The following is a 24,818-nucleotide window of genomic DNA, read 5'->3' on the forward strand; positions in this document are numbered from 1 at the left end:
TGAGATAATTTGTCTCACTATCAGTCATAATAAATTAAACCAATTTCATGAAGCCTGAGAGATATGATGGAAAATCTTCTGAAGCAGAAGCTCAGAGGCGACAGTTTGCACCGGAGAGCACACCGTTAATACATAAACATCTCAAAATACTGACGCAGGAGATAATTGCACTGGGAAAAGGTTGAAGCCACTGCTTACAGACATGTGGGAAAGCTTTGTGCATCACACGCTCTCAAATGACACCGCAGTAATCTCTGCTTTTATGCATCACTTGACGTGTACACTCCACCATAACACTACGTGTGCTGGTTCCAACTGGAAAAGTGTCTACATACATGTCTGGATCATCTGCAAACTACAGAAATGTCAATAAAATGTCATATTAATGAAGTTTAAAAAGAAAGAACATCCAATTGTTAACTTTTTAACTAATAAATCAATCATTTAGTTGGTAAAAATTTTTTTAAAAGTAAAAAAAATGCTCATCATACTCTCCCAAAGCCTGCTAATTTTTATTCTGAACAGGCACCTAAAGCCCTGTTGCAGTGTTTTTTAGTAGCTACGTGTTGTGTTATGTTACCATCAATATTCATTGCCAACAGACACAGTTTGGTCAATACTCAAAAGCATCAATTTATCTGGCTCCAGGGTAGAAAATGTCTGGGACTGGCTGTGTAATTATCTATTTGGTTGTTTATTAAACCTCTGAACCTCCAAACCTGCTGGCAGATTTAAAAGGAATGTTTTCTTTTATTTAAATAACCCAAATTAAACCATTTATCACAGCAAAAATACAGCATTTTTCATTACTCCATTCTGTAAAAAACTAAATATTCTGCACTCCTCAGCACAACCATGAAGCCAATAGTGACTTTTCGTTCTTTTTTTATTATTTATTGTATTTTTATTTTGTTATACTGCACAAAAGACATTTCTGAGTTCTCTCTACTTCTAGATATGATTGCAGTTTCCACAGAGGTACAGGACTTTATACTGCAGGGAAAATAGTCCACAGTGAGAGCAAAAAATGCCCAGAAACAGCTTGCAGTCCAGAGGGTTAACTGATCAATCATTTGTGAAAAATGTTCATCACAATTTTCTAAAGTTTTATCAGTAGTTGTGTTCTGCTATCATCAATATTTGAGGGCAGCAGTTCGGTCAGCAATCCAAAGTATTGATTTATCTGGCTACAGGATTAGAAAATGTCTGACATGATGTGTGATTATCTGTTTAGTTGTTGAATTAATTTATTTTTAAAGAGACAGATAAATTATTTTGTGCATTAAATTTGTACAGTTTTTTTCTGATAATGTTATGATGGTTCAGTTTTACTGGTTGATAGTGACAGGAAAAGGCTTTGCTGCAAATACAAGTATGTTGTCTTTTCTGTGCTTAAACAGTAACACAAGGCCTCTACACACTGTGTGATTTTCAGTGTCCCAGACAAAGATGCCAACGGTGACAGAATGGAGGTGATATCTTTGGTCGTGGCTCTAAATCGGTGGTCCTACGTCGCACTGAGAGACAGGTTCAAGAATGGCCGTCGTCATGGCGACCAAAGACAAGCTGTCATAAAATTCTGACTGTCAGAAATTCTGGGTGATCATCACACAGTGTGATGCTGCTGGACCTACGACAACTAACTAACCAATAGAAATGCAGGATGAAATGATGGACTGATCAATAAACCCAGATAGATGATTTATGGAGACAAAACACATCAAAACTAGGATGTGGGATTTAAACAGAGAAGACAGCCTGGTAGAGTTGTAGCAGCAGAAGCCTTTTAGACGTGTCCCCCAGCTCGTAAAACAACCGGACAAAAAGGACGAAGTGTGGAAGGATATAGCCGCAGAATTAGTGGCTAGCAAACACACATACACATGCTATTTTCCCTGTGATTGTAGGGTTCCTGTTTGGCTATTTCCATTTCCAGCTCCATTTATGCTTCGGTTGTTTATTTTTCATGGATGGACGGCGCACGCTGATGACGTTTTGTTCTTCGTTCACGTCGACTCACATCCATCGTAGGTTGAGATTCAGCTGCGTTTCCATCCTTAATCTTCACAGAGCAAACTTCACGTCGTGCCCAAAGATTATTAGATTCACGTCGTACAGCGTAGCAAGCTGGGAACTTACAGATTGTTATAATCACACAGTGTGGAGAAGCCTTAAAGGAGAGACTTTTTATAAATTACACCTGATGTATATGAAAAGAAACTATGCAATTTTCATTATTTCATCTTCATTACTGGAGGATATGAGAACAGATAGCCCCATTTATCTTTTGAGTAGGGTTTATTTTTTTTGTCTTGCCCAGTTTCAGCACGTAACGCTACAGTTTAATTCACACATTCTATATGTACCACAGTCCCTCTTAGAAGCCGATAGCTATGCCTGCATACAAAGTCTAATGTATTCCAGCCATGACTGGGGACTGAGAGACACTGTGCTGACAGCTGAGAGCAACAGCCAACTCAACAGATCCCTGGAGTGCACAGTGACAGCTCCCAGCCAGAACAGAAACACAGTGAGGGAATCATTTCACTGGAGAGATTTCAGGCTAACACACATGCGAGGACACACACTTGACCACTGTTTAACGCCACATCTGATCTCATCTACCCGCGAGCACAAAGCAATGAAAGGAGAGTGCAGAGATTTTCTGCTGCTACTGAAAATAATCTTCTAACAATGACAGCGTGTAAACACAGGCGACCTTTGCAGGTCCAAGCGATGTCTTACCCAGCGTGTCTTTGATGTTCTTCACCAGCGAGCCTTTCTTCAGGCTGTTCTTGCGCTCCACGTAGTTCGACGGCACATACCCCGTCTGGTTGGAGGTGTTGCGGACTCGCCACCAGGTCTTCGAGTCGTCCAGGAGGAAGAGACGCTCATTTTTACGGATGTCAAGTTCCTGGTCCTGCTGGGCCGTGTAGTCCCACTTGGCTACAACAATCACCTCCTCTGTCATCTTTCATGGAGTCCCCCTGTGGAGAAGAAGGAACATGGAGTCACACATCAACATACAGCAAGTTCAACACGATCACTGGTGTCCCCGGATAAAGATGACAAAACAAACACAAGTGCTTCAGTGAGCCTCTTGTAGACATGAACACATTTTGAGATGGCCACTAGGGGGCAGACCAAAGGAACCTGAGTGAATTATGATTAAATAATAATGAGGAAATACTGTGTTTGCATGAGTCGATGTCTGGAGCCTTTTGGTGAATTTTGAAATGAATGAGCCACAACAACAAAGTTGTTCTTTGTTAACCCTCTAAAACCCCAAACCTGGCATATTTCCTTTAAAAAAAAAACTTCAAAATTACAGCATTTATCAGCCCAGAAGCTGTAGAAACAGAAAGAACTGTCTGATTTTCAACTTTCTGATGTTCTTTGAACTACTGGCGTGTGATATGCTGAAAAACTCGACCACATCTGCGCTCGAATATTGTGATATTTCATCAATATTATTTTATTCCACATGTCCTGTTTAAAAAACAGGACATGTGGTTTCACGAATCATATTCTGCAATAAGATTCTACACTTCTTGTTGCAATCGAGAAGCCAGTAACTACTCAGCTGTGACCAACATTGTCAGGACAAAAAGGGAAAATATTTTCACCTGAACTGGGCTGAACTGCAGGCTGTACACAGAGCAGCAAGGAAAATAAATATCTACAGTATATAGTGACAAAATTATTTTAGCAGTATTGGAAACACGTGAGCACTTGAAAACGTGTGGAACAGATATTTTCAATTTTTGTAAGGTATATATAATCATGGAAATTCTACTTTCATATTTGTTTTCTACTTCATGATTTATGTCCTAACTGTGTCTAACTACACAGAAGACATTTTGAGTTCTCTCTACATCGAGCCACTTTATATTGCAGTGAAAAATGAGCTCACAGGAGGCAAAAATGCAACTGAAGCAACAACAAAAAACCCCGGAAACTGCTTAGAGTTCAGAGGTTGAACAAAGGATTTATTTTGCCAAATTATTAAAGGTAGTGGATATTATCAAGACTGTAAAATATACCCAATACAAGCCATTATTTATATGTGAGTATATATATATATATATATATATCATTTCTAGTGCAAAAGGTAATTTTGAAGGGTATCTGTCAGGCTCAGCACTGCCCAGTGAGAAGTCATTACAAAATAATCCATATCCATCTCTGCATACAATTTTACAAGCCTTTAATCCCAGCTCACGCTGGACATTAGACCGGATATATACCCTTGACTGGTTGTCGGTCTGTTACACGGCCAAATTATATAACCAGGCTAAACATGGGCTTAATGTTTGCGATAACATTTAGCCTCTAAACTGGCACTGATACTAATCATTCTCTGGATGGAAATTCATCATCAGCAACTCCACAACATGGAGGAGCCACATTTCCACCTGAAGAAGATACTAACTCACTTCAAGAGTGGAAAACATGGACGTTTTTGGACAACAACAGCAGCTCTAAAATCACTGACCCCCAAAAAAGCACATCTGAAAAGGTTTCTGTGATAGAGAGCAGCACAAACACACAAAATCAATTTCTGTGCTCATTCAACATGCGCCTGCACTTGCACACACACAAACACACCTTGCCTATTAGTTTCTTCAGACAGGCAGTGAGCGATTACATGCTCTACTTCACCAGGCTTTAGGTAAAGTCATTTGACATGGGTCTGCTGGACCACCTTAACTGTTCACGAGACCGTCAGACGGGAAAGGCTCTTCTTGACAATATGCATGAAGGCATAAAGAGCATTTATTTGATGTCATTCCATTTATTCCTGCTCCGTAAAAAAAAATTTTGTGATAAAAGCCACAGTTCTCGTGGTATGAGAAGCATGTCAGTGATCCAGTTCATGGCATATTTAGCTCACAACCAAGTTAGAGTGGATAAAGGAAGTACAACAGATAAAAATAGGCCCTTTAAAGGTAAGGGTGCATGAAAAGCTGCTGAATGAATGGTGAAAGTGCTGCTATAAAGCTTTTGCATCAGCAGTTGCTCAGCCTAAGTAATGAAATAAAACTGTCTACTTAATATCTTTATTATCTATGTAATGCTATCAGCAGCAACTGTGAGATGCTCATTTATAACACTCCACATCCATAACACAACTGGATATACTAGATCAGGGGTGTCAAACATGCGGCCCGCGGGCCAAAAGCAGTCCTCCAGAGGGTCCAATCCGGCCCTCAAAGTGTAAAATTTACAGAGAAGACATTAACTGCAGATTGCAAATTAGTAAAACTATAAATTTAAAATAATTTCTAGACCATGACAAGTTGTTTGGATCATATAGTAAAATATTAGATTGTTCATTGTTCTTTGTGTCTTATGTTTGTAATATTTTGTCTTGTTTTTGTTGTTTGAGGTCTTTTCTTGTCTGACTTTTGAGGTTTGTCTCATGTGTTTCCTTTTTGTCTTGATTGTCTTTTTGTCTTATTTTGTCATTTTGTGTTGCTTTATTCATTGTTCTGTGTTGCTTTGTGGGGTTTTTTGTCTTGCTTGTGTTGTTTGTTAATTTTTTACTCATTTTGTTTCTCACTTTTGTCATTTTTGGTCTCGTTTGTGCTGTTTGTCCATTTTTTGTCTAATATTTTGTCTCATTTTTGTTTTGTTTCATGTCGTTTGTCTCATTTGTATCATTTTGTATCTCATTTTTGTAATATTTTGTCTTGTTTTTGTAGTTTTTTTTATCTGACTTTTTTTGATTTGATCATAAAGCAAAATATTATATCATTCAGTTCCAGACATCTGTGACTAAATGTTGTGTTCCTTTGTACAAACACTCTGATCTGGAAGTTGTAATGTGGAAATGATAAACTGAGGATGAATGTTGATGAAACTGAACTAATTTTTCTTAAGAAATGTCAGGTTGTTGATGATGTTTTGTAAAAAGATAATTCCTTAAATGTGAACTGATTTGCACTAAAACAACAGAAAAATGAGAAGTTGTGATTATTTACAGGTTATTATGCTGTGATTTAACTGGTCTGGCCCACTTTAGGTGAAACTGGGTTGAATGTGGAACCTGAACTAAAATGAGTTTGACTCCTCTGTAATAGATACTTCTAAAAGAGCTGTTGAATCATGGTAACAGGTTAAGTTATTTACAAATCATGCACACTGTTTCCGAATAAAACCCCCCTGCTGAGTCAAACACAGCTAGATGGAAATACCAGCGCTGATTGTGTATGAGGAAGCATGTGGGTGAGAATATTCCTGCATATTTAGAGATTCACACAGACCGGATAGAAGTGAAGAAGCACAGCAGCTTTAATTTCAGATTGCACACTCCCTTACTGCTGTGATCATTTACATTTCATTCTTTAATGAGAGAGCAGAGCGCAGATAAAGCGCAACCACAAAAGAGAATTATGACTCATGAGAAGTGTAGCTGCACAAATTGGGCCGTATCAAAGATTCCATTACTGGTGGAACGATTGATATCTTCTATGTAGGCAACATTTTCTGAAATGCAAATTGGACCACCACTCTAAAGCACCGCCTGTTTTTCTTTTTTTCAACCGAACAGACTCAATTCTGTTTCAATTAGGCCACAACCGCAGAGACAGTGTAGCCGTTACTGAATACATTCTTACAGTCACAACCAAAGCAGGGATGTGTCTAATATCTGCTGTCCATCTCCAAAGATTCAAGTGCACCAGTTTGTACAGCAGAGCGCTACACTCGTGAATGTTGTGAATATGCCTCTGCTTTCCGTCACTAAAGCTGTCAAACTGGATTTCTTCACAGGCTGGGACAGCAGAGAGGAGGAGGGTTGTGAAATGCTGTGAAAGTTTATGTCAAGTTCACCCTAAGCTAAATTACTCAACTTTCCAGGATGTGACAACTTTTACTGCGGCAACAAAGGCATCAGAGGGAAGAAGAAGAGGAAGATGGACCGGTCAGTTTGACATTCACGAGGAGACAAAGAAGCAGCAGCTGTGATCCTCCTGAGAGTGCAGGAAATAGCAGTGGAAGGACGGATTTATGACATGATGAGAGATGGTGACGTCAGCCTCTGGAGGAGATGGGAGGTATGTGAGCATGTTGTGGCCTTTATGTGCCTCAGGAAACAGCTGCTGACATTCGCTAAATAAATTTTGCAAAATCCAGCGAAATTCGCTGGATTTTGGTTGATTTTTTTGTGAATGTTCTTAAGAAACATTTTTAACATTTCTTTTTTTCCACCAAAAAATGTTCAAAGATTTCCCAAAAATGTTGACAATGTAAACATCAGAAGTTTCACTGCGAAAATCTATTTTTTTCTACATTTTCAAACTTTGAAACAGGTCAATTTGACCCGCAGGAAGACACGAGGGTTAAAAATGATCAGTGATTAATAATATCAACTGGAATGGAACATTTTAGCTTGAACAATTTTCGTCTTTATCTCCCTGACCTTGTTTGTGCACAATAATGTCATAACTATCTGAGTGAAATAGGTGGATGCTCTGGCAGGTTGAGCATAAAAACAACTAAAACATGCATTCATACATATTAAACACTTCCACAATCACTCTACCTTAGTGCCATTTTGTTTTTTTACTGGTGACTGTGATAATTGGCAACACAACTTCATTTTCTCCCATCCGAGCACAAGTGCTTTGCCTCCCTCCATCCATGGTACCAATTTCTGCATCCTTGACATGGTTGCTCATTAAGTGGAGTGACGGCGATGCCACTTCAAATCAAGTCCATCTCAGCCTCTGGGCAGTAAATGATGTCAGAGTGGCAGCTGTACCACTGCTCATTCTTACACAATGAAATCCATCCAGGTAGATGACACAGAAATCAGTTTGAAAGTATTCTATTAAACCATTTATGATTCAATCAGCTGTGAGTAAAAGCTGGATCCGCTAAAGTGAAAACATTCTGATACACTTATCATGGAATCAGAGCCATTAACTTATTTCATTGATACAGTTAACAGACAGATGGTGGAACAAAAACGCCTTTTCCTGTGAGAACGCAGCCACATATACACAAAAGAAAACAAACCAATGTGAGAGAGAGGGCCTAAAAAAGAGGAAAGCTGGAGAGCTCATGCTCCTCGTGACCCCCCATTCCTCTGTTCGGTGAGTTAAAAGAGGAAAGATGAGCGACAGACTGCTGAGCTGGGCTTCAGCAGCACTTCACAGCTCCCTTCACTGAGGGGGAACGTTCAGAAGCTCTTTCAACGGCACACAAAGAGAGACGGAAAGTAAAAGAGGATTATAAAAAAGAGGGGATGTTTAAAAGAAAAAAAAACGTCTGGCAGAGCTCTGTGTTTGGCATTCAGGTCAAAGACAGGCAACATTCAGCCAATGGGAGGACATTTCCACCTCCCCCTCCACTCCACAGTGTTTGCAGTCGTTGCTTCTCACAGGAAGGAGGACTGCTTTACTCCCTGCTGGCAATCAGGAGCGTTTTCTAGTGAACTGAAGAGACTGAAACATGAGGAAGCCAGACTCACTGTTACAGCCGCTCTGGACAAGGCTCTGTGATTTAAAGAGGCCTAATGGTCATCTTCACAGGGCGATCTGTCTCCAACAACAAAGCCCGGCCAGAGTAGAATTACATGCAGCCCAAGCTAAGAACGTTTTCCACACGCTGCTGCCATATTTCCCTCGATCTCACAAGACAAAACCCGTAAGATTGACGGCTATATTGTGAAATAGTACATATTTTACACCCCCGACAAGCTTTCAGTCTGTTGGCTACATGTTTTTTGTTGCTCAAACAGAGGTGATCATATGTGACATGCTCTTCTTCAGCTTCAGGGGACAAAAAGGGTGAAATGCAGTCAGATGCCATCAAAACAATAAAAAAAACAAAAGCCCTAAAGTCAAACCACTTAAGAACAGTTCAAATCCAACACCAAAAGCGTTTCTTGCTGTTGGCTCAGAATAGGACTGAGAAGAAGACACAGTCAGACCACACAAATAGCCTGCCATCACCAGAGACGGCTGCTTTATCAAACTAAACGATTCCAAAGCACAATCTAAGCCGCAGAGAAAACACAGCCGAGTACAGCAATAGCATCCTGACAATAAAACTCAAATCTGTGGGAGCAGACTTTTACAGCGGAATATAAACACAAGAATCCAAAACTGAGAGCAAATAAATCCTGGTTTACATCTCTAGTACTGTTTGGGGACTTGTGAATAAGAGATGAAACAAAATCAACACAGGAGAGGTAACTTTTAAGAACACTGGCTCCTTCATTTGGCCTTAGTTCCCTGTTAAAGTCCATCATAATGATATATCATCAGGTTTATTTTCTCAGATATTAAAATATTTAACCCTTGTGTCATCCTGCAGGTCAAACTGACCCGTTTTAAAGTTTGAAAATGTGGAGAAAAAAAAAGTATTTTCACAGCCAAAACTTCAACATTTTCAACATTTTTGGGAAATTTTTGAACATTTTTTGGTGGAAAAAAATGTTTTAAAAAATTGTTTCTTTAAGAACATTCAGAAAAAAATCAACCAAAATCCAGCGAATTTTGCTGGATTTTGGTTGATTTTTTTTTCTGAATATTCTTAAAGAAAATATTAGAACTTTTACTGATATATATGGAATCACTGTAGATATTTTTAGGATTTTCTTTGGAAGATTATTCATTTTTTGAAAATATTTACAATTTTTATTTTTAAAATTTTTATTTCTTGACAAATTTGGGGATTTTTTTAAAAATAAAACTTTTCAGGGAAATTTTTAAGGAATTACTGGAATTTTCTTCCTGAAGATTTTGCAAATTTTTATAAATTTGGGGATTTTTTTTGCGGAGTTTTCAGACAAGGGAACAATACTTTTTGATGCCTGAAAATGAAAACAACAGGAGGGTTAATCCAGAAGATGTTATACAACTTTGTTCACAGGCTTCATAGTGAAGAAACTGGTGTCCATAAGTTAATTTTAGACTATAATGTTTGATGTACAGAGCCCCACGACTCCCAAATGATGTGTATATTTTCATAGTTTTGTGCCAAAAAATATCATGCCGTGCGCGCAAGTTAATATGCTGAGCTCGTCCAATTAAGGTGCTCGCAGCTCCATCAAAACACAGTTATTAAGTTCTGTTCTGAACCTGAAAATGCCGTATAGTTAAGATGCTGCTGCTTTAGCAAAAAGCACCTGACTGGTCTCATGAGCCTCGTAAGCCAAGCTGGAACAGCAACATTCAGCGCACAGATGGCAGAAGACTTCACAGGAGACAGGACTTCACCACAGCACCGAGTTCTCTGCAGCGTGGCAACTTGTACTGAACCCTTTTGGTGCATGTAGTAATTAGTGAATTAAATGCGTCTCATGATGGCACAAAAAAACAAGCAATGACCTTTTGGATGCTTCCATATAGGTAAATAATTAGAGCTGGTGATCACGCATTAAGAGGACTTTTTGGGTACAGACAGCAATTTGTTCACATCCAAAAACGTAAAGCTCCAAATGAAGGTAGTAATTATTTACTCAGAATCATGATTACTTACCCTGTGATCAAAGAAATGCAATTTCACAACTGTTATTTTTAAGATAAAGTTAATGAACTGCTACTTCTGTTTGGACAAGATTGAACTGGGAACTTTTTTAGTTCTGCTCAAACAAAATGTATCAGTACCTTCGTGCCAAAAACTCAAAATGTTCGAACTGTAACTCAATCCTAGTGGAATGTTCAGCAACTAAAAACTTAAGCATATTTTATATAACTTTCTTCCTTTACATAAATAATATGTGTGCACAAAATATGCTATATGTTGCTCCCCATAAACAAAAACATAATTTTAGGAGTGGCAGAGCTTCATTATAGATTCTTCTGTAGTACTGGTGAGATGAAATGATTCACTGATTTGTCAGTCAATAATCTATTTTACTAATTTATTCATCACTCAAGTAACTTCGAGCCCTTTAAAACCCAAATATAGAAAAATAATTAGCAAAATTTATTTATTTTATATGTATATATATATATATATATATATATATATATATATATATATATATACATATATACACACATATACATATATAAAAATTTGTAATAAAAAAAATATATAGAGAGAGAGAAATAACAAAAACTAATAATTAATAATTTATTACATTAAACATTATTCATTATATAAATAATTTTTTCTGTAAAACCCAAATATAGAAAAAAACAGCAAAAATAATATATTTATATTTTTTATATAAATAATAAAAACTATTAATATAAAAAATTTAAACTGATGTTGTATTTTTGCAGCAGTGGGTTTTCCAGCGCTAAGCTCCTCAGTTGGGGGGATTAGCTCCTATTTTTTTTGTCTAAATTGATGTTTGGATTTTGGAATACTGATTAGACAAAACTGAAGACATCACCTTGGTCATCCATCATCGTTTTCTGATGTTTTTAGATCAAGCAATTGAAAATATAATGAAAACAAATCTTTAATGAACATAGTCTTTAGTTGCCATATAGAAATGCTTCCGTCGTTCCCAGTTTAATGTGCATATTACAAAGTTCATTCCAGTTCACTTCTTTCAGACACTGAAGCAGCAGTTTTTCACCTTCACACACTAGAATGTCTCAAAGCTCAACTTGCTTAAAAAGCCGATGAGAGAAACGTGGAATTCCCTGGACCCTCCTCCCCCGTCCTCTCGTTGCGAGCAGTTTTTCACATGTCACTTTCATTTTCCGTCATTTCTTCAGCCCTCCTCTCCTGACTAGAGGCAACATTGTTGAGTCAATCTCCATGACAACAATCACTGGGTGGTCTCCTCTTTCACTGACCGGGGCGTTCCCAAAACAATTTGACTTTTGTCCCTAAACTCTTCCATTTTGATATTTCTTTACAAACGATCAGCTTTCTGCCTGCACAAAGGCAAAAGTAGGCTCTGCATCCACAGGGCTTTGGGGTTGTTGTCCTCATTAGTGAGAAAAGGAGAGCTCTACTTCTCCAGGAGTGTTCCCAAAACACCTTGATATGGCGCTGATATTGCCTTTTAACCCTCCTGTTGCCTTCACTTATGTGCGCCCAAAAAATATTGTTCCTTTGTCTGAAAAAAATACAAAAATTCAGCAAAAAAATTGTCTGAAAATTTGCAAAACCTTCAGGAAGAAAATTCCAATAATTCCTTAAAAGTTTCCCTTAAAAGTTTTATTCAAAAAAAAATCCCCCAAATTTGGCAAGAAAATATTTTCAAAAAAATGAGTAAAAATCTTCCAAAAAATCCTAAAAGTATCTAAAGTGATTCCATACATATCAGTAAAACTTCTAATATTTTCTTTAAGAACATTCACATAAAAATCAAGCAAAATCCAGTGAAATTCGCTGGATTTTGGTTGATTTTTAAGTGAATGTTCTTACAAAACATTTTTAACATTTTTTTTCACCAAAAAATGTTCAAAGATTTCTCAAAAATGCTGAAAACGTGGACATCAGAAGTTTCATTGTGAAAATAGATTTTTTTTTCCACATTTTCAAACTTTAAAACGGGTCAGTTTGACCTGCAGGACGATACGAGGGTTAAAAGGTGTTTTATGCATCACACGTTGAAATGGCGTAATAATATGCATTTAACAGCTCATATTAGCAGCAGAATGATGATGAATGAACACATCACCTCTCACCATCACTGTAATTCTATCCCAGCCTCACACATTATCCGTGAAGGCAGATGGTAGGTATTGATGTTTTCTCCACTTAAGCATCAAACCCCAGTCCTAATTTGTTAGCGAACGCATTATGCAAGTTGCTGTTTTAATTAGGATCTTCTTAATTTAGGCACAGAGCAGTGCATAATGTTAATTTTATATCATTATTCCATCATAATGATCGCACTGAAAGACGATAAACAAAACTGAATCCCTATTGCATTGGACTCTCACTAGATCCCTGTTCTTCTCTCCCTCTCTCCAGGCATAAATAGCTGACTTCAAACTTTGGGTTGTTTTCTTTACTCCTTGATGCCGACGGTAACTCCTTCCTTAACAGGGCAGCACTTGTTCACTGTGCACACTTCTGTACACTCCAAACACACCATGAGACTCCTCTACTGAGCAGCTTGTTCCTGTAAATTTATAACTCAGTCCTCACTATGCAACCTCTCTCTGCTGCAAGTTCTTACCTATTAGCATAGTTTTCCTTGCATCTTTTTTATCCTTTTTTTTTGCAGCCCTGGTTCATAGGAGGGAAAGACTGTCTCTATTTTTAACGCTGTGATAGTCTAGTATCCATGTCCCCTGGCAGAACAACAAAAGACAAACACTGGAAAGCGCAGCAGGGCAAATGTAGTGAGCACAGCTTTGATGTACAACGCCGATGTTTTCCCTCGATTGGAGGAGACCGAGAAAGACCTGAGGTGATGTTTGTGTCTGAGCCAGAGAGAGCGATAAGAGAGAAATAAAGGCGGCTGAGTGCGAAGAGGGCCGTTTCCAGGCCAAACAATAGAGACGTGGCAGAAGCGCTAAGCGGAAGAGCTGCTTTGGAATTAATCGTACGACAATTTGTAAATTTAGATGCAGCTTTAAATATATTTCTAACCCTTCATCCTGAACCATCTTCTTTCTGTGTACATCCAGACTCTATCGGTGCCCAAACACTGAGCTTAGTGTGGGTGAGGAAAACAGAAATCTGACTGAAGACAGAAAATAAACACACACCTCTCAGTCTCTCATTCTAAAATGTCAGTACAGCTAATAACACATTTTGTGGCCTTATCCAGCTGTCACTGAGATGTTATAGTTAGTAATTGCAAGAAATAAGGGTAGAATTACACAATAAACAAAAAGTGGAAGTTAAATTGTATTTGTGCTGTTATATATTTCAGAGCTAGACAGACACAGAACTTATGGGACCGATACTCTGATCTTGATATATTGGTAAATACTGTTCTTTATATATATGTGTGTGTGTGTGTGTGTGTGTGTGTGTGTGTGTGTGTGTGTGTGTGTGTGTGTGTGTGTGTGTGTGTGTGTGTGTGTGTGTCAATACAAGAATCCAGTAAATATGACTCAACTTTTTAACATGTAGTATCAATGAGACACCATCAAATCAGAATTATGTTCTGTTGTCTGACAGAAATAGGTGGCAACAATATGTAAATATCAACAAACTAAATTATATGTTTAGCACACAAAGGGTAATGAATGAAGGCAACTAGAAGAGATTTAAAAGGTTTTTTCTCACCCCCGTTCGAGGGTTTAAGTGTGGGTCAACCTAAAAATTCCCTCGTGGACCTTTTATTTTTATACCTAAACTACGTGCTTTTTCAAAATGAGTTGGTTTGGTGTTATTCACAAAGCTTTGAAAGCCTCTGTGCTGTCAAAATATGGAGAGAAACAGAAGCAGTGGTGAAAGTAACAAGACTACCCAAAAAAAGTGCCGCAGGATGTGCAGAGAACAAGTGATTCTGTGCCACATTGAGCAGTCTGAGACCGGAGGCAAGAAACAGTTCCACAATGCAGCGTCTCATTGGCTGGGAAACTTTACTCTGGTGAGTATGAGCAGCTTGTGAAATCAAATAGACAAAATGCCCTGAGGCAAACAAGCCGTGCATTTCAGCTTTTCTGACACTCCATATAGTCGATATAGTCAATTAGCAATCCAGAGTTAATGTAACAGGAGCACTCAGCAGTAAGACACGATGGAGATAATGGACAAGTGGTACCAGAAACATCCAGAGTGTAATGATGCTGCATTCAGACTAAGAAGACTAAGAAGGGAAATACAGGAATATTGCGATTTTTTTAACCAACTTTCATTAGAGGACAAAATCTAAGATGGAAAAACTGAGCAGGTGTCTCTCTGCAGATGTCCAAATCACTTCCTGATGAAGCTGAATACAGCTGCAGCAGTCGTTCAACTTCGACATGAAAATTAGAGTTATTCTCGATAGAGTGTCGTTGTTTTGTTTGTTTTTCCAAAGGAGACTTAATTATGAGGTAATTACGTGAAATAAGGAACACGATTAGTCACAATATACATACACAAACAACTTGCTAATTATGCACTTAAGCAATGGGATCCATGTTGTTTACAATGCTAGAAAACACCATTTACCCTCGTGTCGTCCTGCGGCTCAAAATCAACCCGTTTTAAAGTTTGAAAATGTGGAAAAAAATATATTTTCACAGTGACAATTCTGATGTCCACATTTACACATTTTTGGGAACTGTGTAGATTCTGCACTTTTTCTTTAACAAATCCATTATATCCACCAGATACAGTAACTAATCTAAACACAGATTTCTATGTGCACACTACCGCCCTCCTATAACTGAAGATGTGTACCATGTTTCTGCTGTTACATATCACAATGTCTGACTGTGAGTGTAAGAATCACATGCTACACAAGGGTAGAGAAATCATTATTAATTACTTCAAGTAATCCGGACGTTTCCTCACTTTCCTTTGCAGGAAACAGGAAGAAAGAGTGTGATTTCTATCTTGTTACTGTGAGAGCGCACTATGAAAACTGCTCTCCATGCAAGTTTTTATAAAATATTGCTATTTCTAAAAGTAAAATATTCATGTACAGACAACAAATTACACAGCGTTTACTGTCAATGATTTACAGCAACCTCCTGGAACATTAGTATAATAAACCAAGCTAGACAACTGCCAGGCCAGATTCAACAAGCCAGCACTTCTGATTCCACTCCCACGGGTGGAACGGAAAATATCTGATGACCATTTTCCTGCTACCTACAGCTTCCTCTCCTGCAAACATCTGATGTCTAATCTGCCACCTAGCAGCTCTGAAAAACACATTAACTATGTTCTTTCCTGAGGAGAGTGCAAAGTTTGAACTACAGAGTAAAACACTTCATTGATGACTACTAATAAGGCCTGAATTCCCTCTCACCATGACCACGGACACACACACCACAAAAATAATATTTTCCTGACTATTCCATGTAGAAAACTGTTCCGTTTGCTTAGTTTTGATTTTTCTGCCACCGTCACAACACAGTGGAGGTCATGGAATAAAAATGTGTTTGTGGTGTCGTCCTTCAGGTCAAAATCGACCCGTTTAAAGTTTGAAAATGTGGGGAAAAAAAAAATCAATATTTTCACAGTGAAAATTCTGATGTCCACATTTTCAACATTTTTTGGAAAATCTTTGAATATTTCTTGATAGAAAAAAACAAATGTTAAAAATGTTTCTTAAGAACGTTCACAAAAAAATCAACCAAAATCCAGCGGATTTCACTGGATTTTGGTTGATCTTTATGTGAATGTTCTTAAAGAATATATTAGAAGTTTTACTGATAAATATGGAATAACTTTAGATATTTTTAGTATTTTTTGGAAGATTTTTTTACTCATTTTTTGAAAATATTTACCGAATTTTCTTGCCAAATTTGGGGGATTTTTTTTTTTTTTTTTTAAATAAAACTTTTCAGAGAAACTTTTAAGGAATTATTGGAATTTTCTTCCTGAAGGTTTTGCAAATGTTCACAAATTTGTGGAATTTTTTGCTGAATTTTTGGATTTTTTTCAGACAAGGAAACAGTATTTTTTGGTGCCCGTAAATGAGGACAACAGGAGGGTTAAAGTGGTGAAAAACGACACGTGAAACACTCCACAGCAATGCTAGAAACGGTGCCTCGGGAAGTCTGGATATTCCAAAGACCTCGGTGTTGAACTTTTTTGGCAACATGCATGGATCATAGAGGACAGAGAAAGTACAAGCATAAACTAACCCAACATTTAAGTGCATATTTCAGTGAGGATCTCTGCAAACAACAAATGGCAGGGAGGGATTTTTTCTTGATGAGGTAACACGAGAGAAAAAGGAAGCAATGTTTGCTGTGTGTGCAATTTGTATCAGTTCATGGTGAGGAGTACGCAGGTAGAACCACCAGTAATGTATGAGGAAATAAATCCAAAATCCCTTAATGAGCCACCAGCTTCATTTTAAAATGACCAAAGGTTGCAAAAGAATATGCTGTATAATGAGGTTACTTAATGCTAAAAGGAGAACTCAGTGCAGGCACAGTCCTCTAAAACTCTTTCTTCTCTCCTGTGTAACCACTGTTGACTGTATTCCAGCTTGAGCTTTACCTTCTCTTTGTACCTTCTGCTCCAGTGGTTTTCTTTCTGCTCCTCCCTCAGCTATGGACCTGAATTATTCTCTTTGATCAGATGCTACCTCGAGGGTCCTGAGAGAGAACAGACTGATGTAGCAACAGCAACGCAGGAAGACTGGTGCGATGCCATGCAGACGCCATGCAGACCTGTTGAACGTCTTCCACTGCAATCAACTATTCACTCAGGACATTTATTTATAGGGTGGACAGTCAGAGGAGCTATTTAAATCGACTGTGCCACCAACTGAAACGTGTGAATCACTTCCTTAGTGGCAACAATAAATATATGTTAGTCACATATCCGACTCTGACAGCAGATATTAGCTTCCTTCACCCAGTTTTTCCCCTCCCACTTCTACATATCCTGCAATAAGATGTCCACATGAGCAGCATCCAGGTCTCATATGAGTGTTAGACAAGTATAGTGAGTGTGATAATAAATGGAAGCAAAGGTCTCACATTTTCAATAACATACATAATGCTGATTGAAGAAATACATATGTGTTCTGAATGTTAACCCTCCTGTTGTCCTCATTTATGGGCACCAAAAAATATTGTTTCCTTGTTTGAGAAAAATCCAAAAATTCAGAAAAGAAATTCCACAAATTTGTGAAAATTTGCAAAACCTTCAGGAAGAAAATTCCAATAATTCCTTAAAAGTTTCCTTTAAAAGTCTTATTTTAAAAAGAAAATCTCCAAAATTTGGCAAGAAAATTCATGTAAATATCTTCCAAAAATGAGTAAAAATCTTCCAAAAAAATCCTAAAAATATCTAAAATGATTCCACATATATCAGTAAAACTTCTAATATTTTCTTTAAGAACATTCACACAAAAAATCTACCAAAAATTCGCTGGATTTTGGTTGATTTTTTTGTGAATGTTCTTAAGAAACATTTTAACATTTCTTTTTTTCCACCAAAAAATGTTCAAAGATTTCCCAAAAATGCTGAAAATGTGGACATCAGAAGTTTCACTGTGAAAATATATATTTTTTTCCCACATTTTCAAACTTTAAAACAGGTCAATTTTGACCTGCAGGACGACACGAGGGTTAAAGACACCATATTCTGTTTGGGAGGGAAGACAAATGAGCAACCAAAGCTCACCAGATCAGCTGGGTTCCCATGAGCCTCCACAGCTCAAAGGGAGGCACATCTAAGACTTAGGCCGGGATTATATTCTCCCTTGCAGACACAAGCACAGACAATTATGGACACGTTGTTCTTAATATTATACATACTCTACATACTCTATGTGCACTACAAATCCAATCAAAATGGTGTCATCCATGCATGAAAAAGAAAAGCTGCATGCACAGTTGGTGTCGATGTGGCATAGTTGTCATGGTAAACGAACTGGAAAGCACACGGACATCCATACAGAGCATCCTGCACAGCTCCTGATGATAAAATATACATTACTGTCACCCTAGCAGAGTATTGTGGACTTGTTGGTGCAGAAACTGTAACACTAGCCTGAGACCGTTTGTTTCACACTGCAGGTTTCAGAATCTAAATTAGTGTTATTCCAACTAGGTTTGCATATACAAGGAATCTGGCAGCTGACGTAGCGTTCACTTGTCATGGTTACAGTGACGCTGTGTCGGCCGCTGCCTTCCTTGGCGGAGTAAAAAGGAGGCTCTGACCTCTGCAACCCTGCCAAAGGTGTCTGGATTATCAGACACAGTCCTGTTCCAGCAAATGGAAAAGGTGAGAATGTTTTTAGGAAACGTGTTTTAAAGAGAAAACATTTTCGGGGACATTTTACCATGTTATTTATTTTCCTTGAGTGACTGTTGATGTTCCATGACTGAAAAAACAACAACAATGTATATTTATCCAGGTTTTCCCAGACACATGGGAAGTGGTTTTAAGGAGCATGAGCAGAGTTGTGATTCGTATTCTGTTTGTTTGCCTGTGTTACATAAGCTCGCGCTGACGTCAGAGCCACGGAGAGGCCAGAAAAGTATGTTGAGAACGGAAATGGCAGTAAGTTAGAGCTACATCTCCTGCTGATGAATGTGTGGAATCGTGCGGTTGTCGGTTTTGGGCATCCGTGTTTCAACAAAAGCCAGCTGAGACGCTGCAGGAGACTGCTGTAGGCTGGAACTCATTCACAGCTTTATTAAGATCTTTGGACAAGACGCTGACCTCTGGAGTAACATTTTGCCAGCAGCAAAGTTTATAGGAGTGAGTAGGAAATGCCTTTCAGAAGAGACTGAGAGGGACAATCTCATTCCATATCTCATCTTGGAAGCAAAATTGAAATTTTGGGATATTTTGTCAATTTGGAAAGTCAGAAAAATAAAAACAGCAACTATTTGTTAACCTGTTCAATTTCTAACACCGACATAGCAACACTTTGTACAGATGCACAGGGTCTAAGGATCAGACTAATTCCTGGGTAGGTTTTCTATGGGTTAGACGAGAAAGAATCTGGGGTGGCAATGAAATCACAATGTGAGCGATAACCTCCTTAAATCATTTTTGACAGTTTGGTCAATATTTCTTCAATACTTCTGTCACTGAAATAGGAAATGCTCTTTTAAGATGCCTTTTACATTGAATTTTTTGCACAAAGTTACTTCTTTCACCCTCGTATCGTCCTGACCTGTTTTAAAGTTTGAAAATCTGGGAAAATATATATATTTTCACAGTAAAAACTTCCACATCTTCAGCATTTTTGGGAAATTTTTGAAATTTCTTTGGTGGAAAAAAGAAATGTTAAAAAAATGTTTAAGAACATTCAGAAAAAAATCAACCATTTTGGTTGATTTTTTTCTGAACGTTCTTAAAGAAAATATTTGAAGTTTTACTGATATATATGGAATCACTTTAGATATTTTTAGAACTTTTTGGAAAATTTTTATTCATTTTTTGAAAATATTTACAATTTTTTATTTTAAAAATTTTTATTTCTTGCCAAATTTGGGGATTTAAAAAATATTTTTTAAGGGAAATTTTGAAGGAATTATTGGAATTTTCTTCCTGAAGATTTTGCAATTTTTAAAAATAAATTTGGGGATTTTTTTTGCTTAATTTTTGGATTTTTTTCAGAGAAAGGAACAATATTTTTTGGTGCCCATAAATGAGGACAACAGGAGGGTTAATGTTGAATCCAATCTTTTTAATTTTCCCCCTCATGGTTACTGTCTTATTGGCTGATTTACAGATCCAGCAAGTGTGTTTCTGGACACGATGTAAGTAAAACATTCACTCTCCTGTTTAGCTTTTTGTTGCCTCTACCAACTCCTGAGGAAAGCATAGGGCTCTTCAGCTGCTAAAAGCTCGACTGTTAACTTGATAAGCGGCTACTGTACGGTGGATTTTTAGAGCTTCTACCCTGAAAACAGCTGCTATGACAGCAGTGAGAATGAACCAAAGCAGTGCAGTCAGAAAGCTAAACAAGCTGAAATTCACTCTAAAGCTCTGTAAATCAGAGACAAGCTGCAGATTCTGTTGATAATTCTCTGTAGGTTCATCACTACAGTAACCTCTTCAACATCGCATCAAACGACACTATTCTAAAAAATACTGATTACAGCTGATTAATAGAATGACTTGTTTTGAAGACCTTTGCATCACTTTCATTTGAAACCTCAAATTTAGTCTCTAGTGTTCAAAATTCCAGCAGCTAGTCCAGAAGAGTCAAACTCATTTTAGTTCAGCTTCCACATTCAGCCCAGTTTGATCTCCAATGGACTGGACCAGTTTTTACTATACGATCAAAACAACAAAAGTCAGATTAAAAAAAAAGACACAAAAAACAACAAAAACAAGAAACCATTGCGACAAGGAGACACAAAAAGTCCAAAAAATGAGACAAACGACACGAAATGAAACAAAGAGACAAACAAGTTACAAAGCGACAAAAAAAATGGATAAACGACAAAAACAAGACAAAAAAAACCACAAAACAACGAATACAACAAAACACAAAATGACAAAAATAAGACAAAAAACACAAGTGAGACAAAAAGGAAACACAAAACGACAAAAACAAGAAACAAAACGACAAAAACAAGAGACGAATGACGAAAGTCAAACAAAACAAAAACGAGACAAAATATTACAAAAACAAGACACAAAACGACAAAAACATGACACAAAACGACAAAAACATGACACAAAAGTCAGACAAAAAACCCAAAAACGAGAAAATATTACAAAAATGAGACAAAATGACAAAAAGAACAATGAACAATCTAGTATTTTACTTTCTGATCAAAAGAACTTGTCATGGTCTAGAAATGATTTTAAATTTATAGTTTTACTAATTTACGATCTGCAGTTAATGTCTTCTCTGGAATTTTTACACTTTGAGGGCCGGAGTGGACCCTCTGGAGGGCTGCTTTTGGCCCACAGGCCTCATGTTGGACACCCCTGAGCTAGTCCAACACAAGGAATGTATATGGGTTCTATAAAGTGTCTTGAGACAATATGACCTGTAATCGGTGCTATACAAATAAATAAAACTGAATTACTATAAAGGGAAGAACAGTTTTTCTCCTATAAATCATATGTACAACTTCTGAGGGCAGGAAACAAACTTTAGGTCCATCTCTATTCCATCGATGCAGTCGTTTCTGTTCACTGTTCCGGCCGTTGATATAAACACTTTAAAGATGTCGTCTCGCCGATCGAGCTTTCCTGCTCCTATTACGGTTTTCTGAACCGCGGGACTCGATAGCTTGACATTTTACGACACACTTCAGTGGTTCAGTGTGGCCCGAGCAAAAAACAGGATGGCATTTGTGCATCTCTGACATGCAGATGATATCAGCCCTTCCACATTAAACACTGCGCTCAGCAAGCATCTGCTCCCCGTGCACTGCCAAGGTCACGCTCACACAACTGCAGCTCTGCCAAGCTAAAGCAGCAGATAGGGTAAACAGTGCACGTGCCCCGCAGCTAGTGTGCATGATTGTGTGCACGAAAGAGAAACGAGGAGACAGTCAACAGGGCAAATACAGTGTGTGTGCAGGACTGAAGTCTCAGGAGAACCCTGTGGTATTCTGGGATATATATCTCATAAATAAAGCAGGATTTCCTTCAGCTGCAACCGTGTGTGTGTTCTTGTGTGTGTGTGTGTGTGTGTGTGTGTGTGTGTGTGTGTGTGTGTGTGTGTGTGTGTGTGTGTGTGTGTTCGTGTGTGTGTGTTCGTAAGAGAAAGGGCACAAATGGATTAGAGGAGGCCTATCATATTGCTCCTAACCCACGCAGCAGCACATTACAGGACAAACACATGAAGCCAGAACATCTTCAGAGCTTTGATGTTAAAAATTACGTGAAGCGGCGATTCCATTTCATAATCTGCTATAAAATATTAGAAGATATTTAGAGCAGAAATATCAAAATTAAGCAGTCGTGTCCGAAGCAGGGATGGCACAGATTTCATGAGTTATGAGTTATCAGCTGTGATTAACCAAACTGTAGTCCAGATGGCTGCTGAGGCTGATTCTGACTGAGGTTCTGAGAGGCTCATGGTTTTCAATAAATCTTAAATGTCTATATTAGCACCTACTGCAGGTCTTTGATTCATCACAGCACACTGTGATATGAGCAAAGACATGAGCTTGGGAAAAGACATTTATCCCTCCTGTTGTCTTCATTTATGGGCACCAAAAAATATTGTTTCCTTGTCTGAAAAAAATTCAAAAATTCAGCAAAAAAAAAATCCCCCAAATTTCTGAAAATTTGTAAAACCTTCAGGAAGAAAATTCCAATAATTCCTTAAAAGTGTTGTTTTTTTCTTAAATCCCCCAAATTTGGCAAGAAAATTCTTGTAAATATTTTCAAAAAATGAGTAAAAATATTCCAAAAAATCCTAAAAATATGTAGTTATTCCATATATATCAGTAAAACTTCTAATATTTTCTTAAAGAACATTCACACAAAAAAATTAACCAAAATCCAGCCAAATTCGATGGATTTTGGTTGATTTTTTTGTGACTGTTCTTAAGAAACATTTTTTTAGCATTTCTTTTTTCCACCAAAAAAATGTTCAAAGATTTCTCAAAAATGTAGAAAATGTGGACATCAGAAGTTTCACTGTGAAAATTTTTTTTTTCCCACATTTTCAAACTTTAAAACGGGTCAATTTTGGCCCGCAGCACGACACGAGGGTTAAAGCCTCTAAATAAATGATTGACATCATATTTGTTTTGGTTCATGAAGACTCTTCCTAATTTAATGGGGGGCAAATGGGTAAATATAAAATTAACATGATGATATGTTTTCAGTGTCCTGTAAACATGTTGTACGCATCAGAGTTCTTTGGGGTCAATTGGACCTCAGGCTTGTAGCTATAGAAAACATAAGAAAGTAAAACTTTGTTCATGCCTGTACATAACATGTTTAACATCCTCAGATGTGATGAATCAACAACTCAAAAATGATCCAAAACAGCAAAAAGCATCCAAAATGACTAAAAAGTGACACAAAATGGCCCAAAAGTACTCAAAAATTGTCTAAAATGACAAAAAGTGGTTCAAAATTACTTAAAAATGGTCAAAAAGTTGCCCAAAATAACTCAAACTTGTCCAAAATGACCAAAAAAAATCCCAAAGGACAAAAACTTTGTCCAAAATGGCTAAGAATTGAAAAAACCTGACCAAATTGACTCAGAATTTACTTGAAACCTGTCCAAAATTACATTAACAATGGTTAAAATGACTCAGAATTGGATGGAAATAACCAATGATGATGTTATTGTGATCTGCAAATTTCTCCATAGTGGCGTATCGGCTATTCTGGGTTTATAAGGAGAGTGGGTTGGAGGTTGTTTTATTGAAAGGGCGACTAAAGTAGTCAACAAACAGAAATAAAGTACCTGACACATAAACTTGGGGAACCATTTTAATTCTAATAATTTTCTGGAGGTTTAAATTGAGTCAAACCGACCCCAAGGATAAAAAATGGAAGTCAATTTGAAGGTAATCGGAGGGTTAACTTGTCGTACTCCTGTTAAGCATTTGATGCAATAAAAATGAAATTACATAATAGTTTCTGTTACAGCAGAATATGAAAAATTAAACAAAAAATCTAACAATATGTAATAAAGCTCGGCAGCTTGGATCTCTCAGCACGCTACGGTTTATGGAGCTGCACTCTGCTGGTCTGTGTTGTGTCTTGTCTTGTTCATTGTGTAATTCTGACATTGTTTAGTTCTTGCATTGTAAGAACTGCGGAGCTGGTGGCAGGTTTTCACTAGAGTTGAATTCCATCTATATAATCCCTCCCATAATGCATGTCCCAGCAAACACACACACACTCTGTATGCTTACAAAAGCTCTTACTTTCCTTTTGTATATGTGCAGTGTGAGGACTTCCCCTGATCACACGGATTTCTCAATTATCTGACAGGAAATTACCTTCTTGTCCCAGCAGACTTAAGGCACAAGTTATCAATGAAGCTGCTCGCCAGGGAACGCCGTAACGACAGAAGAACGATGCTTTGCTTTAAGGAAAGCAAATCATTCGATGCATGCACAAGGGCCACAAACAGCTGAGAGTGTGCATTATTTCAAATCAGACTAATTGTAAAACAAGCTGGTTTCGCTCATCCATGTCAGTGGAAGGTGTGAAATCAGCGTTTGAAACACTACAGTCCTAAACCCCAACGGGATGCTCTGGTCACACAGATTCAGATCAGTCAAGCTCATCTCACGTCCCTGGATGTCTTCAAAGTCACACACCAAAGCTGAAGATGCTAAGAAACAAATTACTCCAACACCGTTTCTCAT

The 24,818-nt window shown here is 37.7% G+C and overlaps 1 protein-coding gene across 1 annotated transcript in view; it reads right to left on the minus strand.

Annotated features, from left to right (window-relative positions):
• The window catches only part of nck2a (NCK adaptor protein 2a), a 53,332-nt gene that overhangs the window by 12,649 nt on the left and 15,865 nt on the right, over nt 1-24,818 (minus strand). Inside the window, exon 2 of the mRNA XM_055015035.1 lies at nt 2,746-2,987. Within this exon, the coding sequence (XP_054871010.1) occupies nt 2,746-2,971 (226 nt within the window). The 5' untranslated portion in view covers nt 2,972-2,987. The remainder of the gene's footprint in view (nt 1-2,745; nt 2,988-24,818) is intronic.

The sequence above is a fragment of the Amphiprion ocellaris genome, chromosome 11 (genome assembly GCF_022539595.1).
Source record: "Amphiprion ocellaris isolate individual 3 ecotype Okinawa chromosome 11, ASM2253959v1, whole genome shotgun sequence".
Lineage (NCBI taxonomy): Eukaryota > Metazoa > Chordata > Actinopteri > Pomacentridae > Amphiprion > Amphiprion ocellaris.